Genomic DNA, 22,638 nt, shown 5'->3' with positions numbered 1-22,638 from the left:
GGCACTGTGAATAGAGCACTGGCCCTGGAGTCAGGAGGACCTGCATTCAAATCCAGCCTCAGACACTTAACACAAAAACTAGCCATGTGACCTTGGGCAACTCACTTAATCCCAATTATCCTGCCTCAACTCCTGCAAAAAAAAAAATGCAATGGTTTCTCCTCCTCTGCCCTTGCCCCTCAGTCCTTATTCTTTCTGATCTCAGTATCTATCTTGTATATTCTAATTTATAAACATTTATATATAAGCTCTTTGAGAGCAGGGACCGGTTTTACTTCTTTGTTACCCCCAATGCTTAGCACAGAACCAGGCAAACAGTAAGCTCTTAATAAGTTCTTGTTGATTGATTGATCTCTCTGTAGCAATGCTACTTTTCACCACCCTTCTTTTTACTGTCTTCTTGAATTCTATCATATTTTATTAGATCTTGGGTTTCCTCCTAAGTCTCCAATGCTTTGGATGACTCTTCTTCCTCTCCTCACCCCATCAGCATATAACTGAGACTCAAACATCCCCTCTTTATCTATGTTCCATCTCCTAGAGGGCCCATCCATTCACCTTAGTCATTTCTTCCACTTTTGACTCCTAACTATAGTTTTGGTAATGATCTTTTGTCACATGGCCACCAAGTTCTCTTCATTGTCAGGCTATTGGATTTCTTTACATTCAAATCTTCTTCTCTATTCCCAGTGCCCCTGATGTAGTCAGGAGGAAGCATGATAAAAACACTAGCTCAGTCAGAAGACCCTCGATCTGAACTTCAGTTGCATCATTTACTAGATGTGAGACCATGGAGAAGTCAATTCTATAAGCCTCAGTTTTTTGATATGTAAAATGGGAAGAATAGTATCTGTCTACCTATCCCACAGGGTTGTTGTGAAAAACCAAATGAGATCCAAGAATATCTTCTCTAATAATGACTTAATTGACATTATTTTGCAGCAAGGTTGTTAATATAACTAAATTCCACTGTTAACACTATAATAATATTGTATCTATGGAACTGCCCCCTCTAACATTTTATGCAATGTGACCCTTTCAAAGAACCAATTAATGATGTTTGGTGGTGTATGCCTGAAATGGACGTGAAGGTATTTTGTTAATTCTAACATGTTACTTAGATTTAAGATACCAGTGGTTGAAACTTAAGCCTTCATTCTCTTGTTGCCTTGACTACTGCAATAGCCTAATTTTCTACCTTCCTTCTTCAACACATCCTAAAATGAAGACCTCCAGCTTAATTTTCCTAAAACACCATTTTCATCCAGTCATTCTTCCCATGGCCTGTAGAATAAAGTCCATACTATTCAACCTTGAATCTAAAATCCTCCATAGGCTGATGCCAATCTACCTATCTAATCCAATGCAGTTTCCTTCAGTGGAAGCCTCACTTTCTCCTAGATTTGTCTCATCTATTAACCTCTTCCCAACATTCTGGGTTCATTCAAAACTACAAGACTTTGCTAAGGTTCACAACTCCCAGAATAACTTCCCTCATCATCTAACCAAACTATATCCATCCCTCACAATCTGGTTCAAATCTCATTCCCTCAATGCGGTCTGCTTCAACTGCTCTAGCCCACAAAGATTTCTTCCCACTTTGGAACCACACCACTAACTGCCTCTAACATTAATCACGGTACTTAATAATTTCTTGACATTTTACATTTTCTATCCTTAGTCAGAATATAAACCTGTGAAGGCAGAAACTGGTACCATCCCTTCCCTTCACCCCATCACTACATTAAATTTCTTTCTGACTCCTCAATAACATGGGTTCTTTTTGTGTGTGTGCCAGAGACACCTTTGGCAGTCTGGTAGAATCTATAAATCCCTATGGACTCCCTGTGTAAAAGACACAGGATTATAGAGGAAACCAGTTATTGAAATACAGTTATTAAAAATGCTTTTAAAAATAAATTCATAAACCCCAGGTTAAGAACCACTGTCCTACAATGTCTAGCACAATGCTCTAGAAAATGTTCAATAAATATTTTAATGAATAAGCAGCAATTCTAGTAACCAAAGAGATCATTATTGTCACTTTGCAAATTCTAAATTTGTTTCAAAAGATACAGAAACATGGATCTAAGTGAGAAACTTTTAAAACTTTTTCATACTGACCTCGTTAAAACCCTTATGTTTTGCTTCATAGCATTGTTAGGAACTTTAAAATATGTTTGCTAAAATCAATATATCAATTCATTTTGGTATATACAAAATGCTTAAGGTAAGTGTGTTTTTTATTTTTGCTTGATTAACAATTTTAATGTCTACTATTTGAAGAGATAGTTGTTGACTTAGTCAGGGTAGCAAAGGTATACTGCCCCGGCAATTGATGATTAGTTAGATTATTGGACCTAATTAGCCATTTAATGGTGTTACAACTATCAGTTTTAATTTGCTTTGCTAAATAACTACTGCAACAAGAAAGCATCATCTTTCAGTTTTCTTTCATAACTAGAAAACTAATATTATAAAAATATTTTTAATTATAAAATGCTTGGTTCTAAAACACATCTTCTAAAAATGAAATTAATGTCTACAGCTAAATTATAAAGAATATGGGGATTAGGATTATACCAAAGAAGAAATGACTTTTTGTAAGGAAATATAATTAAGTTGCATTTTACTGTTGAATAATTTTACTGAAATTACCAGAGAGAGTCTTAGTCATTCAAATAGTAGATTATAGAAATGTGTATATGTGTATATATGTGTAAATGTCTATATGATCAAATACATGGTCATTACTATTATTAAATAAAAGGGATTGATCATATGTTAACTCTGAAACAAATTTTTCTACTAAAAGCATAAACAAGGATGGCACTTTGCTGAATCTACTCAAAGTATAACTTGGGGGACAGCTAGGTTGCGCAGTGAATAGAGCACCGGCTCTGGAGTCAGGAGGACCTGAGTTTAAATCCTGCCTCAGACACTTAACACAAAATTAGCCATGTGACCTTGGGCAAGTCACTTAACCCCAATTGCCCTGCCTTTCCCCTCCAAAAAGCCAAAAAAAAAAAAAAAGAGTATAACTTGGGATGGCATAGCTTTCCTGAGGCAAGGTTCTCCACTCTACTGGTATGGAGGAACTCTACTTAATAGATATAGATGTCCTGAATTCATATTAAAATAAAATTGAGCTGCATTTAGTCAATTCACTTTAAAAAGGTTGTTGTTGGAACAATGTGCCACTCTTTTATGATAAAGCTAAATCTCCTCTGACCAAAAGGAAACTAGGACAGAAGCAAAATCCATCTTTCAACCTGACACTTACTGTTCACCTTAAACTAAAAGGACATTCAAGAGAATATTCTCCCAGTACAACTGCTCTGAAGTAAAAAGTTTTCTGTCAAAATTCTATATGGATTCACTTCTCTGTAAAAAGATTGGTGAATACCAGGAGAATCCTGAAGGCCAACAAGTACAAACAACCTTTCCAAATTCTCCATTGCCAATATTTATTTTTTTTTTGCCCAAAGCATTTATGAAACCTAACAACTGATGAAATACAGGTTTATTTCATGGATAAATTACTTACTTGAGAATGATTGCTTGAGGTCTCGATTTTCTCTTGAGACTTGTCTCTAGCTAATTTGGCAGCTTCCTTCACTTCCTGGAATTTCTCTGCAAACTGAACATTAATAATGTTTACTGAAGTCATTCCTGGCCCCAAACGTTACTGCTGTTCAGAATCACCATCACCATTATGCATCCTTCTCAAGTCAGCAAATACTGTAAGTGTGCAAAAAAAAAAAAAAAGAAATAGAAAGTTTTTTAGATAACTTTTAGAAAGTCAAGGAAAATGATTCTTAAGAATCTAGCAAATGCTTTTTCTAATGAATACTAGAAAACAGAGTCACTCAGGCTAAGATTTCCTTAACTTCTAGGAGAAAGATTGGAAAGTTAATAAAGACTCACAGGTTATTACTAAAATGCAATGATTAAAAATGGTATTGACTGAGATGAAGGCAAAAATAATTTGCTAACAGCACAGAAAAATTCAATGTGCCCCAGGGAACAAAGAACAATCAAACATACACATGAAGATGAAGTATAGGAATAAAGTCCTTTTAGCATTTCATATTATTAAATACTGTGTTTTAGGTACTAGTTAAATTACATTTGGAAGTGAACCCTTATCTCTAGGATAGTGGAAAACTCACTTTATGTATTGAAAAGATAGACAAAGAAAACACACTAAGAGCCTAGGTCACCTATAGAGTGATTAATAAGCCAGATGAAAGCCAAATTACATTTCAATATCACCTGTTTTAAGGCTTCTTAGCAAAAGTTACTTCTTGCTTTTAATCACATAAATATAATTCTGCTTTATTACTTTAACTTCAATCATACAAAGAATATCAGGACTAACAGATGAATCAATATTTACTTTGCATGGAAACCACAGTCTCAACTCTCAGCACTGATGTACAATTTTTCCTCTTCAGAAATGTTTTGCTAAATATTCATAAGGTAGATAAGACCAAGTCTTTATGGGCACTTTCACGGTGAAACATTCCCAAATTTCCCTTGGACTAGGAGTGCTCCATATCTACTGGAAAAGGTTTGTACTTGACCTAAATGGATTAGAGACAACAAGGAAGGGGAAAAGACTGGAAAATAGAATATACATCAGTTAGCAAGAGGTAAGCCTCTCTATAACCTTAAGCACCCAAAGGAATACCAAACCTACCATTAAAAAAAAAAAGTGTGCCTGAAAATGAAGTTAACAGGTTCTGAGCAAGAGGCCAAAAAAGAGCCAAAGACCTAATTATTACACCCATTATACTGTGATTGTCTGTTTTTTCACTAAAAGGAAAGGAGTATTTTCATTGACATGTGATCACTATACAAAAGCCAGCATTTGAAAGCAGATACTCTCATTCTAAGGTGTAGCTAGGTGGCATAGTGAAGAGAGTCCAGGCCCTGGAGTCAGGAAGACTCATCTTCATGAGTTCAAATCTAGCCTCAGATACATACTAGCTGTGTGACCCTGGGCAAGTCATTTAACTCTGCTTCACTTTGCTTATCTGGAAAATGAGCTGGAGAAGGAAATGGTAAACCATTCCAGTATCTTTGCCAAGAAAACCCCAAATGGGGTCATGAAAAGTCAAACATAAATGACAACTCTGATTCCAAATCCAGTGCTCTACCACACCAGCAGAATAAAGCTAGGTATATAGAAATGACCTTAAGAAGCCCAAACTTTTTCTAGCTGAAAGATCAGAGGGTACCTCTCTCTGGCTCAATGCTCACTGAAAAGACACAAGTTTTTATGAGCAAATATAGTTCACTAAGCTGTGTGTGTTTAGAGAAAGGTGGCTTTGGTGATTCAAAGTGAGACATGGAATTAGAAGTTGAGATGTTGCTGGTAAAAAAAAAGGGGTTTAGCAAACCCAAGCTAATGAATAACCGGGTAGTTTTTAAAGATATTTGTTGTTGCTGCTGAGTCACTTTTCAGTCATATCCAACTCTCTGTGATCTCAGTTGGGGTTTTCTTGGCAAAGATACTGGAGTGGTTTGCCATTTTCTTCTCCAGTTCATTTTAAAGATAAGGAAACTGAGGCAAACAAAGTAAAGTGACTTGCCCAAGGTCATGTAACTACTAGGTGTCTCAAACTAGATTTGAACTCAGGTTCTCTTGACTCAAGGGCCACTGCACCACCTAGCTTTTAAGATAACTCATCTCCATTGGGAAAGATGTTAAAATACAACTAGCAACTGGGGACATGGAGATGGTACTTGAGCAGAGCCTTGGAGAATGCTAGAGGTTACAAAAGGCAGAAGTGAGGAGGGAGAGCATTCAAGTGAGGAAGGAAGAGGTCAGATTGTGAAAAATAAGATGGAGACAGGAAATACAATGTCCTGTACAGTGAAACAGCAAGTTGGCCAGTAGTTAAAGAACATGAGGGAGCTAACCTCAAGCTAGTTTGCTAATGGCTCTAAATGCCAAATGATGGAGTTTGTAGTTGATCATAAAGGCATCAAAAAAGCCACTGAAGCCTTTTAAGCAAGCGAAGTATCATGGTCAGACTTGAGTTGGCAATTTGGCAGCTGTGTGGAGGATGAATTAATGTTGACAAATTGGGTGCAAGGAGACCATTTGGGAAGTTACTAGTCCAAGAGAGTTGATGACAAACTAGGTGGCTGTGGTATGAATGGAAAGAAGAGAACAGATGTGACAGATGTTGAGGAGGGAGAATTGCCCAGATTTGGCAACTGACTAAATACTGGAAAATGAAGAACTGAGAATGAAGATGTGCCAGAACGAGACCCCGAGTGATTAGAAAAATGGAGGTATTTTTAACTTGAAAAGTTAGAAGAAGGGATGGGTTGTGGGGATGGGAATAATGTGTTCTGTATTGGAAATGTTGAGTTAGAGATGACTATAAAGTCATCCAAGTGGAGATGTCAAGGAAATAAATGTTAGGAAGATCTTGGAAAAAACATGATCTACATGTCCTATCTACACAAGTATCATCTTCTAATTATAGTGTGTGCAGGATTTAAAGCAAGTAAGACACTAACACAAATATTTGAAAACATAAGTGATGTTCCTTCTTTACACCCCATCAACTAACTTAGTGCAAATGAGATAGAAGAGTTCAGGTAAATTAACAAGAAAGTATCTGTGGTCCATTGTGAAAGTGATACAGGAATCATAAATATGTTCTGGAAGAAGAGGAAGCAATTTGAGAGAAAGTTTGCTCAGAAATTTATCATCATTGTTCTTTAAGTGTGGCAGACTGTGCCCAAAGTACACCAAAATCTGGATTCTGCTCCAGAAATATGAAAAAAAAAACCTGAGCAGGGGTAGGGCAGGGGAAGGGTGGAAAGCAAAGGCAAAAATAAGAGGAGCAGTTCATGCAATACTCCACGTGGGAGAGGAGCCAAGAACACTGGTTATGAGGAAAACCAACATGTTAACATATCCTAACACATTTTCGGTGGGAAGACATCTTTGTTCCACAAGTATGGCCTCAAAGCAGAGATAAAAGAAGACCTCATATCGTCAGAGGAGGGAGCAGGGCATTCCAAAGGTGTCGAACAGTGGAATATTGCATGTGGTAAATTTTTTTTAATGTATTGAGTACTTTTGCTGATTTTTTCTTTTCTTTTTTTTAACTCTTTGTCATGTGGAACAGCTCTCTGAAAGGAAAGAGTGGGAGGGATACAGATGAAGACAGACAATATAAAAACAAAATATCTCAATAAAAAAATTTCAAAGATAGTGTCACAAATTCGAATGCTGCCACTCTTGACTTCCACTGGGTTGGTAAGCTGAAGAGAAGGATATCTTTTAGTGCTTTTCTCCTACTTTAATCTGTTATAATCTCTGCTCCCGAGATGGAGTACTAGACACAGAGACATCCTTTATTTATTCCTTTCCATAGATGTGTTTTTAAGAGCACCCCTGCCACCCCAATGATAAAGAAGGACAAACAGGAAAAGGTTTAAGAGATGCTTGGAGGCAGATAGTTCCATATAGGGTTTCTTGACCAATTTGCATTCATGTTCACTATGTTCATTAAATTATGTGATTATAGTTCTGGTTGTTTTTTTTTTTTAATCAAACAACAAAAAAATCCATATCCTGTGTCCATGTCTTTTCCTAAGCCAACATTCCTGGAATGCACTCATTCTTGGAGAAAGAAGGGAAGATAGATGTTCATTTCTTTCTCCAAAAATCACCAACTTCCTTCAAAGCTCAACTCTAAGGCTACATTCTCTTTAAGGTCTTTCTTAATCCCTCCAGTTTTTCCTGTTCCTGAAATTACTTTGCATTTACTTCTCCAACACACACACTCTCTCTCTCTCTCTCTCACACACACACACACATACACACACACACACACACACTTGTTTCCTACTATAGATTAAGGTCCTTGAAGATAAGCACTATTAATTTCTTTTTATTTCAATAGAGCCAAGCAAAGTGCCTGGAAGAAAGAAGGCATTGACTAACTTCTTACTGAATTAATAATTCACAATTCATTACCACTTTCAGGAGAGAGACTTAGGTTGGATATACTGATTTGCTAGACAGCTACACAGAGATAATGACTGAACCCATAGGAACCGATAATGAAGACACCTTCATTGCAGTAACTACCATAAGTAACTCTAAGGAAAATCAGAGGTGTGTGTGTGTGTGTGTGTGTGTGTGTGTATACATATATATACATGCATGTGCACATGCACGATTATATAACATGTGGACACAACTAGGAATCTAAATAATAACTTTTATCTATTTGCTATAAGCCAATATCAGTTTATGTCATCATATTTCAAGTATACATCTCTGCCCAGAACCTTGGTCATAACCACTATTCAATAAATATTGATTTGATTTGTAACATGCAAGTCTGAAAGCAAAGAAACAGAACTTAGAGGGACACCAATCATAACTGTGAATTTTGGTTTTTTTCTCTCTTCCCCTGTCCACCCCAGGTATTTACCCTATTTCTAGATATATAGGGTCTAAAAGTCTCAGACTTAGCCTACTAAAGAACACAAGAATAATATGAAAATACCTGCCACATTAACAATTTCTAGGGATAAATTCTTCCATCTTTGGAGAAATAAGAGTTATATGGAAAAAATATTTTGAAAATTGATGAGATTTAAAAAGTCATATAAGCAGCAGCCCAAAAAACCAAAGAGGAGCAAGTTACTAAAGCTGAAATCCTTCCTAGAATTCCAGAACAAAAAGAGCATCCTCATTAAGTCAGTCTCCCTGCCTCCAAGTGTGGCATATCTATCTCACTCAGAAGAAAATTCATTCTGCTTAAAAAAAAAATCCTTCTGTCACATCAAAATAAATAAATAGGTAAATAAATAATCCTTAAAGTATGTTGTGACTTAGGATAAGCATTTCTGTTTCATTCTCTGTCTTCTATGAAGATGAAGAAAGCAACATTTTGTAAACTATAACACATATAATTTATGAAATAGCTGTTCAGCAACTCTGTGGTCCAAAATGTTTACCATAAACTTCCTTCCCCCCAACCTCAACCACCACACCATAAACTATTTACCATTCACTGATAAATTTTCATAGGTTTAAGACTGACAATCTCTGAAAGCAATAATTAGCTGGCATGAAGGAGCTCAAGCCTTTAACAGCGTAGAGTGGCCCAAAGGGAACAACTGTGCCTTAAGTATTTCTAAATTCACACAGCAATCCTAGCCACCCACAGACTTGTAAAGGAAACGGATGATCAAACTCTATAACTGGGCTGGGGAAAAAAAGCTAGACAGAAAGCAAGTTTTCATTGGTGAGACAATTTATACATCTTGCCTCCCACAATGAAAAGAAAGAAAATACTTTGCTCCTGTTGGTTCCCATTAAAAACATTGTCCCCTCCTCTCTATTTTCTCCCCTCCCCCCACAAAAAAAAGTATAATAATGGTGAAAGGGAACAACCCTTTCGGCTTTGTACAGACACTTTCTCAAATTACCAGTTTGTATTGTGTATTCTCAGAGATAAACGTGGATTTATTTGTCCACCCACTTGGTATAATACAAAACATCAACCTATTTAAGAATGTTCAAAAAGGACTAGTATATACAGAGAATTATCTGGCATGTGAGCACTGGTACACCAGGGTTTCTGGGCAGAGATGTGCCAAATCCTGGCCATAAATTGCTTAGGTTCTGAATCTTTCAATTAATCCCTCTGTTAGGTCAAGTTTGTATCCTTAAATTAACTCCAGTGACTCTGAGAATATCCCCATGTCTCCTACCTAATTATCTGCTGCTTCATGGCCTAAATACCAAAAACTATTCCTTGAGCACATAACAAAGGCACACAGTAACTACTTCCCATGTCTTTTGGTGAATTAATGGTCCAGGCTAATGGAGAAAATTAAACTAAAATCTAGCCAACAAATCAATCAGATTAAATACACTGACCAATTCAGGCTCTGGAGGACAGATGATGAAATATACTTCCCTTTTCTTGATAGGGAAGGGTAGAAGGTCTGGCTACCAACGCAACGTGTTATATAGATGTGGTCCCTCTATTGGTCAATTTTGTTCAACTTTTTTTTTTTGTTATAGGGAACATTTCATAGGGATAGGTGGGGCTATATTTGACAATAATTTGTGGTACAAAACCCCAAAGACATAAAGAAAACTGAAAATTATTATCCTTTAGGTTCCTTTCAACTTATATATCTGGAATAAATCAAAATCAAGCCAACATTCATTGCTTTTCCTATTTCGATATTAACTGAAGAAATTTTTCAGAAAATTAGTCAAAAACAATTATACAGAAAGAGTTCAGAGATAGTGTAGCAGAAAATTTTATATTATGAAAAGTAAATAATTTAAACCCTGTTAGCTACTGGAACCTTTACTCTAATAGCATAATGATGAATGGAGAAGGAGGAAATCTGCTCACGTAGACAAGAATCTAACTGTATCAGCAAGCACAGCATTGCTCTCTCCACCTCAAAGCTTATACCCATAATTCTTACCAACCTGCATATTTGCAGCTACCTATGCCACTAAATCCCTCCAGGCACACATTCTGTTTACTGTGTGTCATCCTGGGCCACAATCATATAATGAGCTCACTTTGGCAGGTGAGTTGAGAATCAGGCAGTAAATATTTGGATCAGGTGAAGAAGATGGGCCAGCAACTTCCTAGGAGAGAGGACTAGGACAAGGGGCTCATGTGCTAAGACCCAAGAAGATGGTTTATTTCTCTTTTCACTACTCCAGGTAGGCTGAAGAGAAGGAGAAAAGGAGACATCTGACACAGGAAAATTAACTTTAAACAAAAAGAGATAAAATGATATAGTGAAAAGAATGTTAAGCAAAGTTTAGGAGAAATCTGGATTCAAATCCTGACTCCCATATGTACTAGTTGTATGAACTAATAAGCCTCTGTTACCTCATCAGTAAAATGGGGATAACAGTTCTAGTATCTAGCTCATATGGTATAAGGACAAAAATGAGACTATGAATCATATAGCAAAACTCATAGTACTAACATAAAAATGTCAGTTGTTGTTACAAATTATTATTAGAAAAATTTCCAAGTTGCAACATGCGTGTTTGGTATCTCCTATCTCCCTTTCTTTTCCTATTTTTTGACACATTCTTTTCCCCTTTACCTTCCAAAACTCTCATTTTAGCTGCCTACTATGCCAAACCACTTGCTTCTGTCCTTCACTGCAACATTCCCATATTCCAAAGTTACTTTTTACTCACTATTCCCCATTAACCACATTAAAATTCTCATTTCTTCAGTGCATATCAGCTGAGTGTTAAGAAAGCAAATGCATAAAATTTCGATGTCTGATAACCTGTACCTCTCAACGAGAAAAGATCTCTAATTGCTAAAATTTCAGCTGTAGAGGGAAATACTTTGGGACTGGAAAGTAAGTGGTGTGTCTTCCCCTAAATCATCTCATTCAACCCACTCCTTTACATGAGGCAGGTTTTGCAGGAGAAAGGGAGAGAAGGAAAAAGAGAGTTTTGTAATGCCTAGTTCCTTTCTCTTTCAGGGGAACTGAGGGTTGTCATTTCTACGCTGCCTGCTCAGTATGTCCCACCTTGTCCCCTAGCTTTAGCCTTCTACCCTGCAAAATTTCGTTTTTGAACCACAGTGAAAGGATGAAGGAGGTGGGAAACTACCAACGTAGTCACTGTACTATACACTGAAGAAGAATGCTGGACTTGGTGTTTGGAAGAAATGAGTTCAAATCTTGCCTTTGAAAACTTCTCCAGAGGCAGCCGGGTAGCACAGCGAGTAAGAGCACCGGCTCCAGTGTTGAGAAGACCTGGAGGTCGAATCCCGTGCTCAGAAACTTAGCACCCACCCAGAAACACCTGGCCATGTAACCTTGAACAAGTTACTTAACCCCAATTGCTTAGGGGAAGCCAGATGGCTCAGCGAGTAAGAGCACCGGCTCCAGTGTTGGGATGACCTGGATCAAATCCGGGCCCAGATACTCAGCACCACACCTAGAAATAAACTGGCCGTGTAACTTTGAGCAAGTTACTTAACCCCGAATGCTATTAAAAAAAAAAAAAAACCCAAAAACCCAAACTTCTCCAAGTTTCAGTTTCCTTACCTGCAAAAATGGAGAAGATAATAATAATAATACCTTCCCCAGAGGATTGTTGTAATGACCAAATGAGATTACATATCACTTTGAAAATCATAAAGCTCTATATAAATATGTTATGCTATTTGAGTAAAAGAGCTTGGTTTGCACTGATCTAAGTGTGTCCAGGGACTTCAGACTATGTCTTGCCTTGTTCCTAACAACTGAGACCTGGTATATCTGTTGTTCTGAGATTCCTGAAACACCTGTGTTATGGGTGCTCCCATTCTTAATAGGTCCCACTGCTTGAGTCTTCCACATTACAAATCCAGAGATATTCAGAGGACACTCAGACCAGTTTCCTACATAGTCCAGTTCCTCTCACTTGATCCCCAAAATACTTGGTTTGGTTATCTAATAGTAATACTAATGAGAACCATTTGAATCAATGGCTTATTATTTATGCCTAATAGCTATGCAGGGCAATAACAATTATGAACATTACTAACTAGGATGGCTAGATTTTGCTGTAAGTTTTATTTAATTAAAACAGTAAACTCTACTTATATAAACCCAGTTTCCTAGTTGTTACTCATAGGATCATTCAATCACAACTTTAACAAATTAAAGGAAACATTGCCTACTATACTCTACAGAAGCACTTCATTCTGAGTGACTGGAATTTTATAAATGACCCCATTCAGTGGCTCTTATTAAAGCGAATTGGTACAAACAACACAAAATTTAGGGATGTAGGAGGAAAGCACATGGCTGAAAGGCAAAAATAATTACACCTATTAGTAAGTCATCCAGTAGAGAATAAGAAGGGAATTTGCAGAGGGCATTGTACCAAAAATTATTGCAAAGGACTAGGACAGGAGCAGAACTAAACTGTAAACCAAAAGCAACCTTTTGAGACTCTTTGCCCACTGAAAGAAATATTGATGCCCCTATCACTAACCAAGCTGGTACAGGTAATTCCATCCCTTTCACCCACTTGGGAAGGAAGGTGTAAGTGAGATCTAATTTTTAGGACGTTGAAAGCTCAAAGCATCTAACTTTGGAAAACAATGTGATACTCACATTTTTTGTACTGACAATAAATGCAGCTGGGGAGAGGAAACTTTCATTTTGGGTGTCATAGCCTAAAACTTTAGGAAAGAAAGGTTAACAAACTAGGAAAGTAATCCTACCATGAGATTTCTGAGTTGATGCTTAAAGCTAGAAGAGATTTTAAAAATCATTAAGTTCAATCTTTCATTTTACAGATGAAGAAAAGGAGGCACAAAGAGGCAGGCTAATTTGACCTAGAATATAAAATTAGTGGCAGAAATGAGATTTGAACCCAGAACTCCTGAACTCATTCCATTTCTCTTTCTACCACAATAGGACACCTTTAGAATTTTGCTAGGTATGAACAATTTATTTAAACTCTGCTTTTCCATTCCCAAGGTACTCCTTATGTTAGCAAAGTACATATAGCTTAAAAAGCAAACAGTACAGATAGTCTTAAAAGTTATGTCCTGAAATAGAACCCTATTTTTGACAAGACTTTTATTCAAATAGTGTTGACAGCATGAATTAGGCCCAAAACGTGTAGCAACTGAAGTCTGAAGGACTTCACCAAGTACAGTAGCATACTGTAGGAAGAACCAAGATACCTTTGTCAGCTGTTGCTCAGAAGAAAAACCCAAACCAAACACAGTGTTTGCTCTGCTGTCTGCCCACTGGCCGAATTTCTGCGATGTTTTGGTGAAAGTCATATTAGGTGTGATTGTGCTGTTGATAATCACCTGCAGAAAAAAGAAGAGTCCAAAGAGAAAAACTGCATTAGAAACCAAACTTTCTATTTTTGAGCAAAAGTATTAATTAATAAACTGCCTCCTCTGCCTAGATATCTTTGGTACTAATTTTGAGGGGAGAGTCCAGCTAAGGAACAGCAGACAGTGAGTCTAAATTAGGATCCTCCAAATTGCTGGTGGGAGAAATTATTTTCTAGTCATATAATATTTTGCAGAATTGCTATTTTATTTTCCCCCAGAAGCTGCCACCTACTATAACTCACATTCTGTGGCACCAATGAGCCCAAAAAATGTCATTCCTTTTTCTCAAAATGTAGCTATGACTGTAAGATCCAAGAATCTCAGTATTTACCCACATGCAAACCAGTTACCTAAGCTTCCAAATCTGCATATTCAAATGAGATGGTAGTCCAGCCAATCACTAAAGGGGCTTGTTCCCTTTACTGTCTTCTAGCTGCCAGAATTCCAATAGAATGTGAATTTCTTGATGGCAGGGATCAACCATGCCTTAGTCTTTTTTTTTTCAGCCCTAGAATAAGCACTTAAAAGGCAAGAGTTGAATGACTCCCTGAACACTACCAAAAGGACTCCCTACAACTGTAATTATTTTTGCCTAACCACCTCCCTGCCCCCTCTCCAAGTTTGCAATTTTACCCTATGTGCTTAAAATTAAATGATGCCAGGTGCCAATCTTTAGAAAGTCAAGCCACTCTCTTAAATGTTGAAAGAAAAAAAAAAGTACAAATTTTTGTAAGCCTGAATCTAAGAAAGAAATCATGAAAAAAATTATGGATGAATATGATTGGAAACTTTTTTTAAAGCCTTAGGAATGTAAGCTATTTGGACACAGTTTACAACACAATAATCTCCATTATTTCTAGTTATTTACAGGTGGTTTCCCCCATTAGAATATGAGGTCCTTGAGGGCAGGAACTGCTTTGGTCTTTCTTAGTATCCCCACAGTTTACCAAAGTGCCTGGCATATTACTAAGTGTTTAATATTTGCTTGTTGACTGATACCACAGGGAAGAAATGGTAGTTATTTGAGCAAGAGTCCTAAAAAGGGAAACTATTAGTAAATTCACTAATTAAGGGGATGTTCACATTTGTTGATTGTACTCAACTAATAACAGTTTGAGCTTATACACCCTAGAATCATTATTTTACTAGAGGAATGAGAGATAAGGCACTCAGATTTCTTAAGTATACATGAATTCCACAGAAAAGGTCAGTGCTAGAGAAATAAAAGATAAGGGGAGAGAGAAAATTATCTTTAATAGGAGCTCACGGGAGAGAGAACAAAAAGAAAGATACCAACAAACTTGCCTTTTTGGAAGCACATACTAGGTAGTTATGGAAAAATGTGAACCCAACAACAATTGTCATTGAGGAAGACAGATGAGATTCCTGGACAAAGAGGTTGTATGCAAAAAGCTAGAGAGAAAATTATGAGGTCTTACAGGGTTTTCACTGTCAAAACCGGTAAAAAAATTCTTGACTGTCTTTGGAGGAACTGTTACCAGTAACTGTCACTGGCCTCCATTAATATATTCTTTCAAAAACTTCAAATACCCTTTAAATAGTTTAAATCCCTCGAAATAATAGGAAGCCAGTCTTGTTTCAGATGGTTATAGTCCCTGAATTATCAATTAGATAGTGTAAGGCATATAACAATCCTTCAATAAATATTTGAGGAATGGATTTTTTCTAAGGTATGTCTCAATTCTAAGGTTTTATGAATGAATTACAATCACACTACAGTTACACCCAACCTAACAAAGGACAGATAGCCTGTCTACATAGCTAAGCAGAAGTTTTTGAAAGGTAGTTTCACCAATTACACCTAGTTAATGGGGGGTGGGAAGAGGGTGGGAGGATGACTCATTTTTCTGGCTAACTATTCCAAAGGCATCAATGAGTCAAACATTATTAAAGGTTTACTATGTACCAGGCACTGTGCGAAGTTCAAGGGCTACAAAGAAAAGGCAAAAATAGTCCCTGACCTCAAGGAGCTCACATTCTAATGGGGTAGACAAAATGTTTATAAATAGAAACATACAAGATATGCAGGGTATGTAGAAGGTATGAGGTGTAATGAAATCAAGCAGAACGACAGTCCAACTAATGAATACTAGGTGCAGAAACGCCTTGGAAGGAAGTTAATTTTAAGCATGTTTCCTACTGACCTATGAAGACCAAAAATCTCACCAATGTCTTATGTTTGTACTTAAACAGTTGAAGATAATTGGGCTTTATGCAAACTTTTTCAAGTGACAAGCCCTCTGTAAGCCTCTGACAACATGCCCCACTTTCCCTTTTGACACTTTTTCCCTTCAAGGAAATCTTTCTTCTTTTCCTCCTCCCCACACAGGTATCCAGTATCCTGGATCTCTGACATTCATCCTTCTTTCAAAACAGAAAAAGGTATCAATCACTTATACTTACAAATGAATTAACTGAAGATACTTGCAATGAACAATTTTTAGTATGTGTGTGTGTGTGTGTGTGTGTGTGTGTGTGTTACCTCAGTGTATTACCTAAGCAATGCTTTTCCAATTGTGTAATGAAAGATGGAAGAGAGTGCACCATGCTTATTCTGCTGGCACTGAAGATAAATCTAATTAAGTTCTTTCAAGGTAACTGAGAAAGAGGAATGTCCATCCAAAGGAAGAATCTCTCCCAGCTCCTATCTCCCACTTCCCTGGGGAAGCCATCAGGAACATCTTGCAGATGGAGATCTAATTTCTTGATATCAAAAAGGTGCCTGGAGTAGAGATGCCAGGCTCTCTTAGTTACCAGTAGCTTTTTCCTAGGAACTTGGAAACAAGTCAACAGGCATTTATTAAGTGCCTTTTATGCACTAAGCATTGTTAAATATTAGAATTCTGTCTTTCTTCCCCCTCTCTTCACTGCTTGGGCACAGGTCAGCCTCCCTGCCTTAACCTTGATCCAACTTTCCATTACCTCCTACCTCAAGACTCCCAGATGCATATTTTATATTTTCCAACACATCTGAGGCCTCGGTAGTTAATATGTAATTACTTTGTATACCTTTACCTCCCTTATCTGCTGTTCTGAAAGGTATCCAGTGTTTCTTGTATCATTTCTACATCTGATAACAGATGTTTCTGACAAAGTAACTAGAATATGTTTTCTTTGTTTTTTTTTTTAAAGTGCAACTACAGTCTTGGGAAATATTCTAAAGAGTACATAGATCAATTACTCTAGTAATACTTGGCTTAAGGCAAGTAAGACCTCCCATTATGAGTAATTCAGCATCTTCTTGGTATAGATTTTACTACGTATTCTAGTGAATACTCTATAAAACCCATGGATCAGAAGGGACCTACCTCCCAGGTCACCTATTTCACAAATTTGTACCAATGGTACATCTTTGGGAAGGCAGGAAATAGTATATGTTAAAGAACTTGCAGGGAATATTTCATGGATAGTTCACAGGATTTTATTCTTTTAAAGATGTAAAAGGTGTCACTCACCATGTGACCCTAACAATCACTCTGTAGACTGGAGGACTGATCCTAGGGAGTTTAAGTGGCTTACCCAAAGTCCTACAGCTCATACATACAGTTGGGATAATACTATGCAGATGAGTGGAAGACTCAGGTGTCTTAATTGTTGAGCCAGTTAATTTTTTATTGCATGATGACTTTCTAAATGATTGTAGCAAATAGCCCCTTATGAGTTCTAGAAGGGTCAAGAAATGCTTATGGACATCACTGGGAGGCCCTAAAGCATACGAAACAAAAAAGAAAACGAAAAGAAGGAAAATAAAGTGGGAAAGTAGGAAAGGACAGGAGCAGTCAGAAAAGATTCCCAAAAGTCACTATTTAGTAGGAAATAGCAACAGCATTACCTCCAGTGCCACATTTTGCTTACCCCTGGCAAAAACACAGATTTTCTTTTTTTTTTTTTAATCTCCAACAACAAAGATCTATGACTTAAGATTCCACATTTATAGGTAGCTTCCAGGATAATAATGGTTAGCAATAAATTTTAAATCTCTTATATCACTACAAAGGAAACTATAGTGTTGTTTTTTTAACATGTAGCTTAATTTACACAATAGATGTATTCTTCAGAAATGAATTTTATTATCAATATAATTATGTTTTAACTTCCATAAGTGATCTCTTTCTCTCTTTTTAACTCCTATAGATTTTATTATACTGCTTGGTATTATAGGTATTTTTGTACATCCAGTATCTTTCACACTATATAGGTAGTTCAGTAAATGAAACATAGTTGGGAAATGGAAATCATTGGCCTTAAAGCCAGGAAATCTACTTCAAGTCCTAACTCAGTTTCTACTAGCTATGTGATTATGGGCAAGTCACTTAACCTGATTCTCTTTCCTTATCTGCAAAATGGGAATAACTATACTTACATTGTTACCCTCAATGAGTTCTATATGCTGGTTTAATCAAATGAATATAGAACTAAAGATGAAACTACATATCTCTGCTATCCTGGATAAGGCACTAGAAAAAGGGGAAGAATAGAGTCGGGTTTAGAAAGGTGGCCAATTGGTTACCAGCCCAATAATGCAAAATGCTCAACTCTGCCAACTTTAGCATGTAGTTTGTCTATATGAAAGCATCAATTACTCCCCAGCCAATCTGCTTCCTTTGGAAGACAAGCATGAGTCACACAGTCAATCTAGAGGATGTTTTGCATTTGAATGTGAGAAGCCATCTGGACCAGCCCAAGCACTGAAATTGGATGTTTCCATTGCATATTCCCAGCCTTTTCTTGCTTTGCTCTCTTCCCAGCAGAAGGGCAAATCAAGAACCTACAAGGGCCATCCTTAATTGGGGTTGTTTGTTCCTGATTTCTTCATTTAGAATAAATTAGAGAAGGATGACTTGGCACGTTATTAAGTCTAATAAAGTCATACTATATCAAGACCTATTTTCACAATCAATTAATCAAAAAGCATTTATTAAGCACCTAATTACTAGCTGGCTAGGCACTATACTAGGAACTGGGAATACAAAAAAAAAAAAACCCTGCCATCAAGGGGCTTGCATGATCATTAGCTACTGGAAAGAATTTTGAAGAAACAGTTACAGAAGGGAAGAAAGTCTTTCCTGACCCCCCCCCATACTTCCTAATATATATAAAGTGTTTTGTTAATTTTATTATTATCTTCCTTGATAGACTGAAAGCTCTTTGAGATCAGAAACAATCAACTCTTGAATGAGTCATTCCAGAATTTCACCAGAAATTAAAGTTGTGCTCAATGGACTCTGCTCTCTGCACCACCCCCTTTTTAAAAGAAAGAAAGAAAACAGAATTTGTTTTCCTCTGATCTTCTGGTACTCCTGTTTTCCATTTTCTTTCCAATATCATTGACAAAAGCAAGAGAGTATAGATAACTGGGAACAGAAGGATCAGGAAAGGTCTGGTATAGGAAACAGTATCCAAGTTGCCCTTTGAAGAAAGCTGATTCCAAGTGCTAAAGGTGAGAAGGAAGGGCATTCCAAACACAGGGAATCACTTGGAGAAATACACAAAGACAGATGGAAAATCACGTACCAGCAATAGCTAACAGGCCAGTTTAGCTAAAATGGTGATATAAAACATTATAAAGTGGAAGCAATATTGTGAAGGACTTTGAATGCCAGGGTAAAGATTTTGTTTTTACCTTAGGGGCAACAGAGAGTCACTGATGATTGTTCTTAAGGGGTATGGTGTGACATGCTCAAATCTGTATTTCAAGAACGGAGACTATAAGTTCAACTTCCATAGGAAATGGTGATAGTTCCTGTTTATGGCAGTGTATTACAGTACATAGAGTGTTGAATTTGAAGTGAGAGGACCTGGGTTCAAATTCTGACTTTGCCACATGTGATCTTGAACAAATTTCATTTCTAGGGATCTAAGTTTACTTATCTATAAAATGAGGGTGAGGTAGAACTGATGACCTCAAAAATCCTTTGCATTTCTAAATCTACATTTCTATGGTATTAGTTCTTTAAATCCAGTTTGGTTTTTTGCACCAACAGTGTGTTTAAATGTATTGCCTTAATTGGGTGTCTTCTAGTGTTCTAATTGTTACTTTTTATTGTTATTTGATCCTAGTTTTTTTTTTTCTTTTGCTCAGTGATATCATCATGCCCAGAGAGCCAAATCTGAAATAATTCCCACATTGCCAACCAGCCATTTCCTATGTGAAGGGGGAAAAAAATCAATTTCATGTTTTGGGATGTCATTTGATGCAATGTTCAGTGTCTATGAACTCTTTTCTTAAACACTGTATTAATGATAAATAGGTGTGAAGTTTCTTAGACCCACCAAGTTTGCAGCCTTCCTCATTTCTTACTCTTGAATCTTGCACTCTTACATACTTTTTACCACCTCTCCTACACACCTTTGCATTGAAGTAATCAAATAATAAGTACATACTGATTTAATTTAGGTCTTGATGATGATTTGTAGAATTTCTTCATTTTTCCATACTCTCTATAAACTACAATCTTAATGGTGATCTTTTGGCAAATGCTTACCAGGAGCATTGCAATATGAAAAGATCAAGAACTGCATAAAATAATGTGTCTTGTTGCCTTTGGATATATGATAAAGTCTATCAATGCTCCCCCCTCCCCCCAGTATTTTATTTGCCTCTCAAGGAATGATCCAAGTCATTTAGCTTTCCTTTATTTTTCTGGTTTCTCTTATTAAAGATATCAAGATAAATAGGTTTTGATTCCTCCAAATGTCCACTCACTGATCACAAGACAAGGATCTTACATTTAGACTACCACTGGCTAAATTAATGTTTATAGACAGTCCCATACCTGAACCAGACTGCAGCATCTGCCTTGGTACTTAAAAGGGGCTTTTTTTAATAAAATGAAACTGGTGGCACTGTTAGGATAACACTCTAAAGATGTCAAACACAGAGTCAAAGGTACAAAATGTTATAAGTATAAAAATATTTATAGTAGCACTTATTTGTTATAGCAAAGAACTAGAAACAAAGTGGGGTCCATCAACTGGGGAACGGCTAAACAAATGATGGTCTATGACTGCAATGGAATATTACTGAACTATAAGAAATGACAAATGATGGATTCAAAAGAAAACTGAGAAGATCTGTATGAACTGATTTAGAGTTAAGTGAACAGAACCAGTAGAATGATTCACATGACTACAATTACATAAAGGAAACTATTTTTTAAAGCTTTAGACTTGGATCTATACATTTACCAATCATGAAATTAGAATACTGGTGAGAAAGTAAGAAAGTCTTCCCAGCACTTGCCAGAAAGGTGATACACTAGAGATGTAGAACAAGCTACATGTTTACAGACATATTTTATGTTTGTTTTGCTTGACTATACCTATTCATATAGGAGGACTTTGTTGTGGGAGCAGAACTGTCCAAGAGTGATACTGATTTTAGAAAAGGAAAAAAAAACAGAAAACAGCATCATAAAACATTTAAAAAATATGCAGAAGATCAGGGCAGCTAGGTGGCGCAGTGAATAGAGCACTGGCCCTGGAGTCAGGAGGACCTGAGTTCAAATCCAGCCTCAGAACTTAACACAAAAACTAGCTGTGTGACCTTGGGCAAGTCACTTAACCCCAATTGCCCCCTCAAAAAAAAGTACAGAAGATAATTAAGTCAAGTCCAGAAAGGGACGGGCAAGCAGAGATTGTGGTGGTTTTTTTTTTTTTTACTATCATGTTAAATTTATTGTATACTTGAAAATACAATGCAATAAATTCACATCATATACAATCTTGTCTCTTCTTTACATATTAAATTGTCATGTTAATGTTTAAAACCACAATAAAAATAAAATTTAAAAAACTGATCAGAGACCAGCCAGTGATTAAAAAGCAAGAGGTCTTTCTTTATTTAGCATGTTTTAGTTCAAAGAAGGGAAGGGTACATAGCTTAGTTTGTCATACCCAAAACTGGAACTATTAAAAGGATGACATGCACAGGGGGAAAGAATATCAAGGCAGCATTTGTTACTTTTAAACTAGGGAAATCCTCCCCTCTTTATCCCCTTAAAAAACAACTTGGAGCAGCCATTGGCAACTCTAAAGTGGCCCTGGGAAAGAACAGGGAAGAGAAAATGTAGCCATGGATACTGCCAAAGCCATGGGCATAATGATCTTTAGGCTATAAAAGGAAAGAGTCCACAATGACTCTGAGAGATGCTGGTCCCTGGACTTTACACATCATTACCCCAATGGCCATACTCTCGTATTCCTTGTGTGGACTTACAGTTTTATCATTATTCCATAAATCAGAGCAGCTCACAGATTCAGATGAAGGTAAAGAGACTTATAGGAAGTGATGGGTCTTACCTAAATGGCTAGGAATCTGAGAGTTTCTAATATAAAAGGTTACAAGGATAGAGAAGGGTACCAGACAGGAGAAGAAGAATGTCTGAATCACAGACAGCCTAGACAGTGAAGAATGACTGGTCAGAAAACCTACCTGGTCCATCATAGGACCATTTTAGATTTTTCATGAATTGCTATGGTTAAAGAACTCATGTGACCAGACTACTTAGATAGGATGGTATTTGTATAGTAGACATAAGGTATTGCTGGGACCACATCTAAAACATTTCCAACATGGTAGAACCTTCCAGCATTTGTATGTACTCTATTGGCACATATTGGAGAATGAAGGGTCATGACCACACCACAATGAAACTTTAGAACAGAAACTTTTGGAGGAATACAAAATTTAATGGGGATGAATTTAAATTCTTAGATTTAG

General features: G+C 36.8%; 1 protein-coding gene across 3 annotated transcripts in view; it reads right to left on the bottom strand.

Annotated features, from left to right (window-relative positions):
• HOMER2 (homer scaffold protein 2) overlaps nucleotides 1-22,638 on the bottom strand; it is a 162,923-nt gene that overhangs the window by 29,429 nt on the left and 110,856 nt on the right. For all 3 annotated transcript variants that reach the window (XM_069098717.1, XM_069098719.1, XM_069098718.1), the window contains exons 3-4: nucleotides 13,734-13,865; nucleotides 3,548-3,640 (exon numbers count right to left, since the gene is read on the bottom strand). In XM_069098717.1, the coding sequence (XP_068954818.1) occupies nucleotides 3,548-3,640; nucleotides 13,734-13,865 (225 nt within the window). The remainder of the gene's footprint in view (nucleotides 1-3,547; nucleotides 3,641-13,733; nucleotides 13,866-22,638) is intronic.

This window comes from Petaurus breviceps, unplaced genomic scaffold (assembly GCF_028583685.1).
Source record: "Petaurus breviceps papuanus isolate PSGF00001 unplaced genomic scaffold, PetGlider_PUasm1.0 37, whole genome shotgun sequence".
Taxonomy (NCBI): domain Eukaryota; kingdom Metazoa; phylum Chordata; class Mammalia; order Diprotodontia; family Petauridae; genus Petaurus; species Petaurus breviceps.
This window is presented reverse-complemented; position numbering and strand designations above follow the sequence as displayed.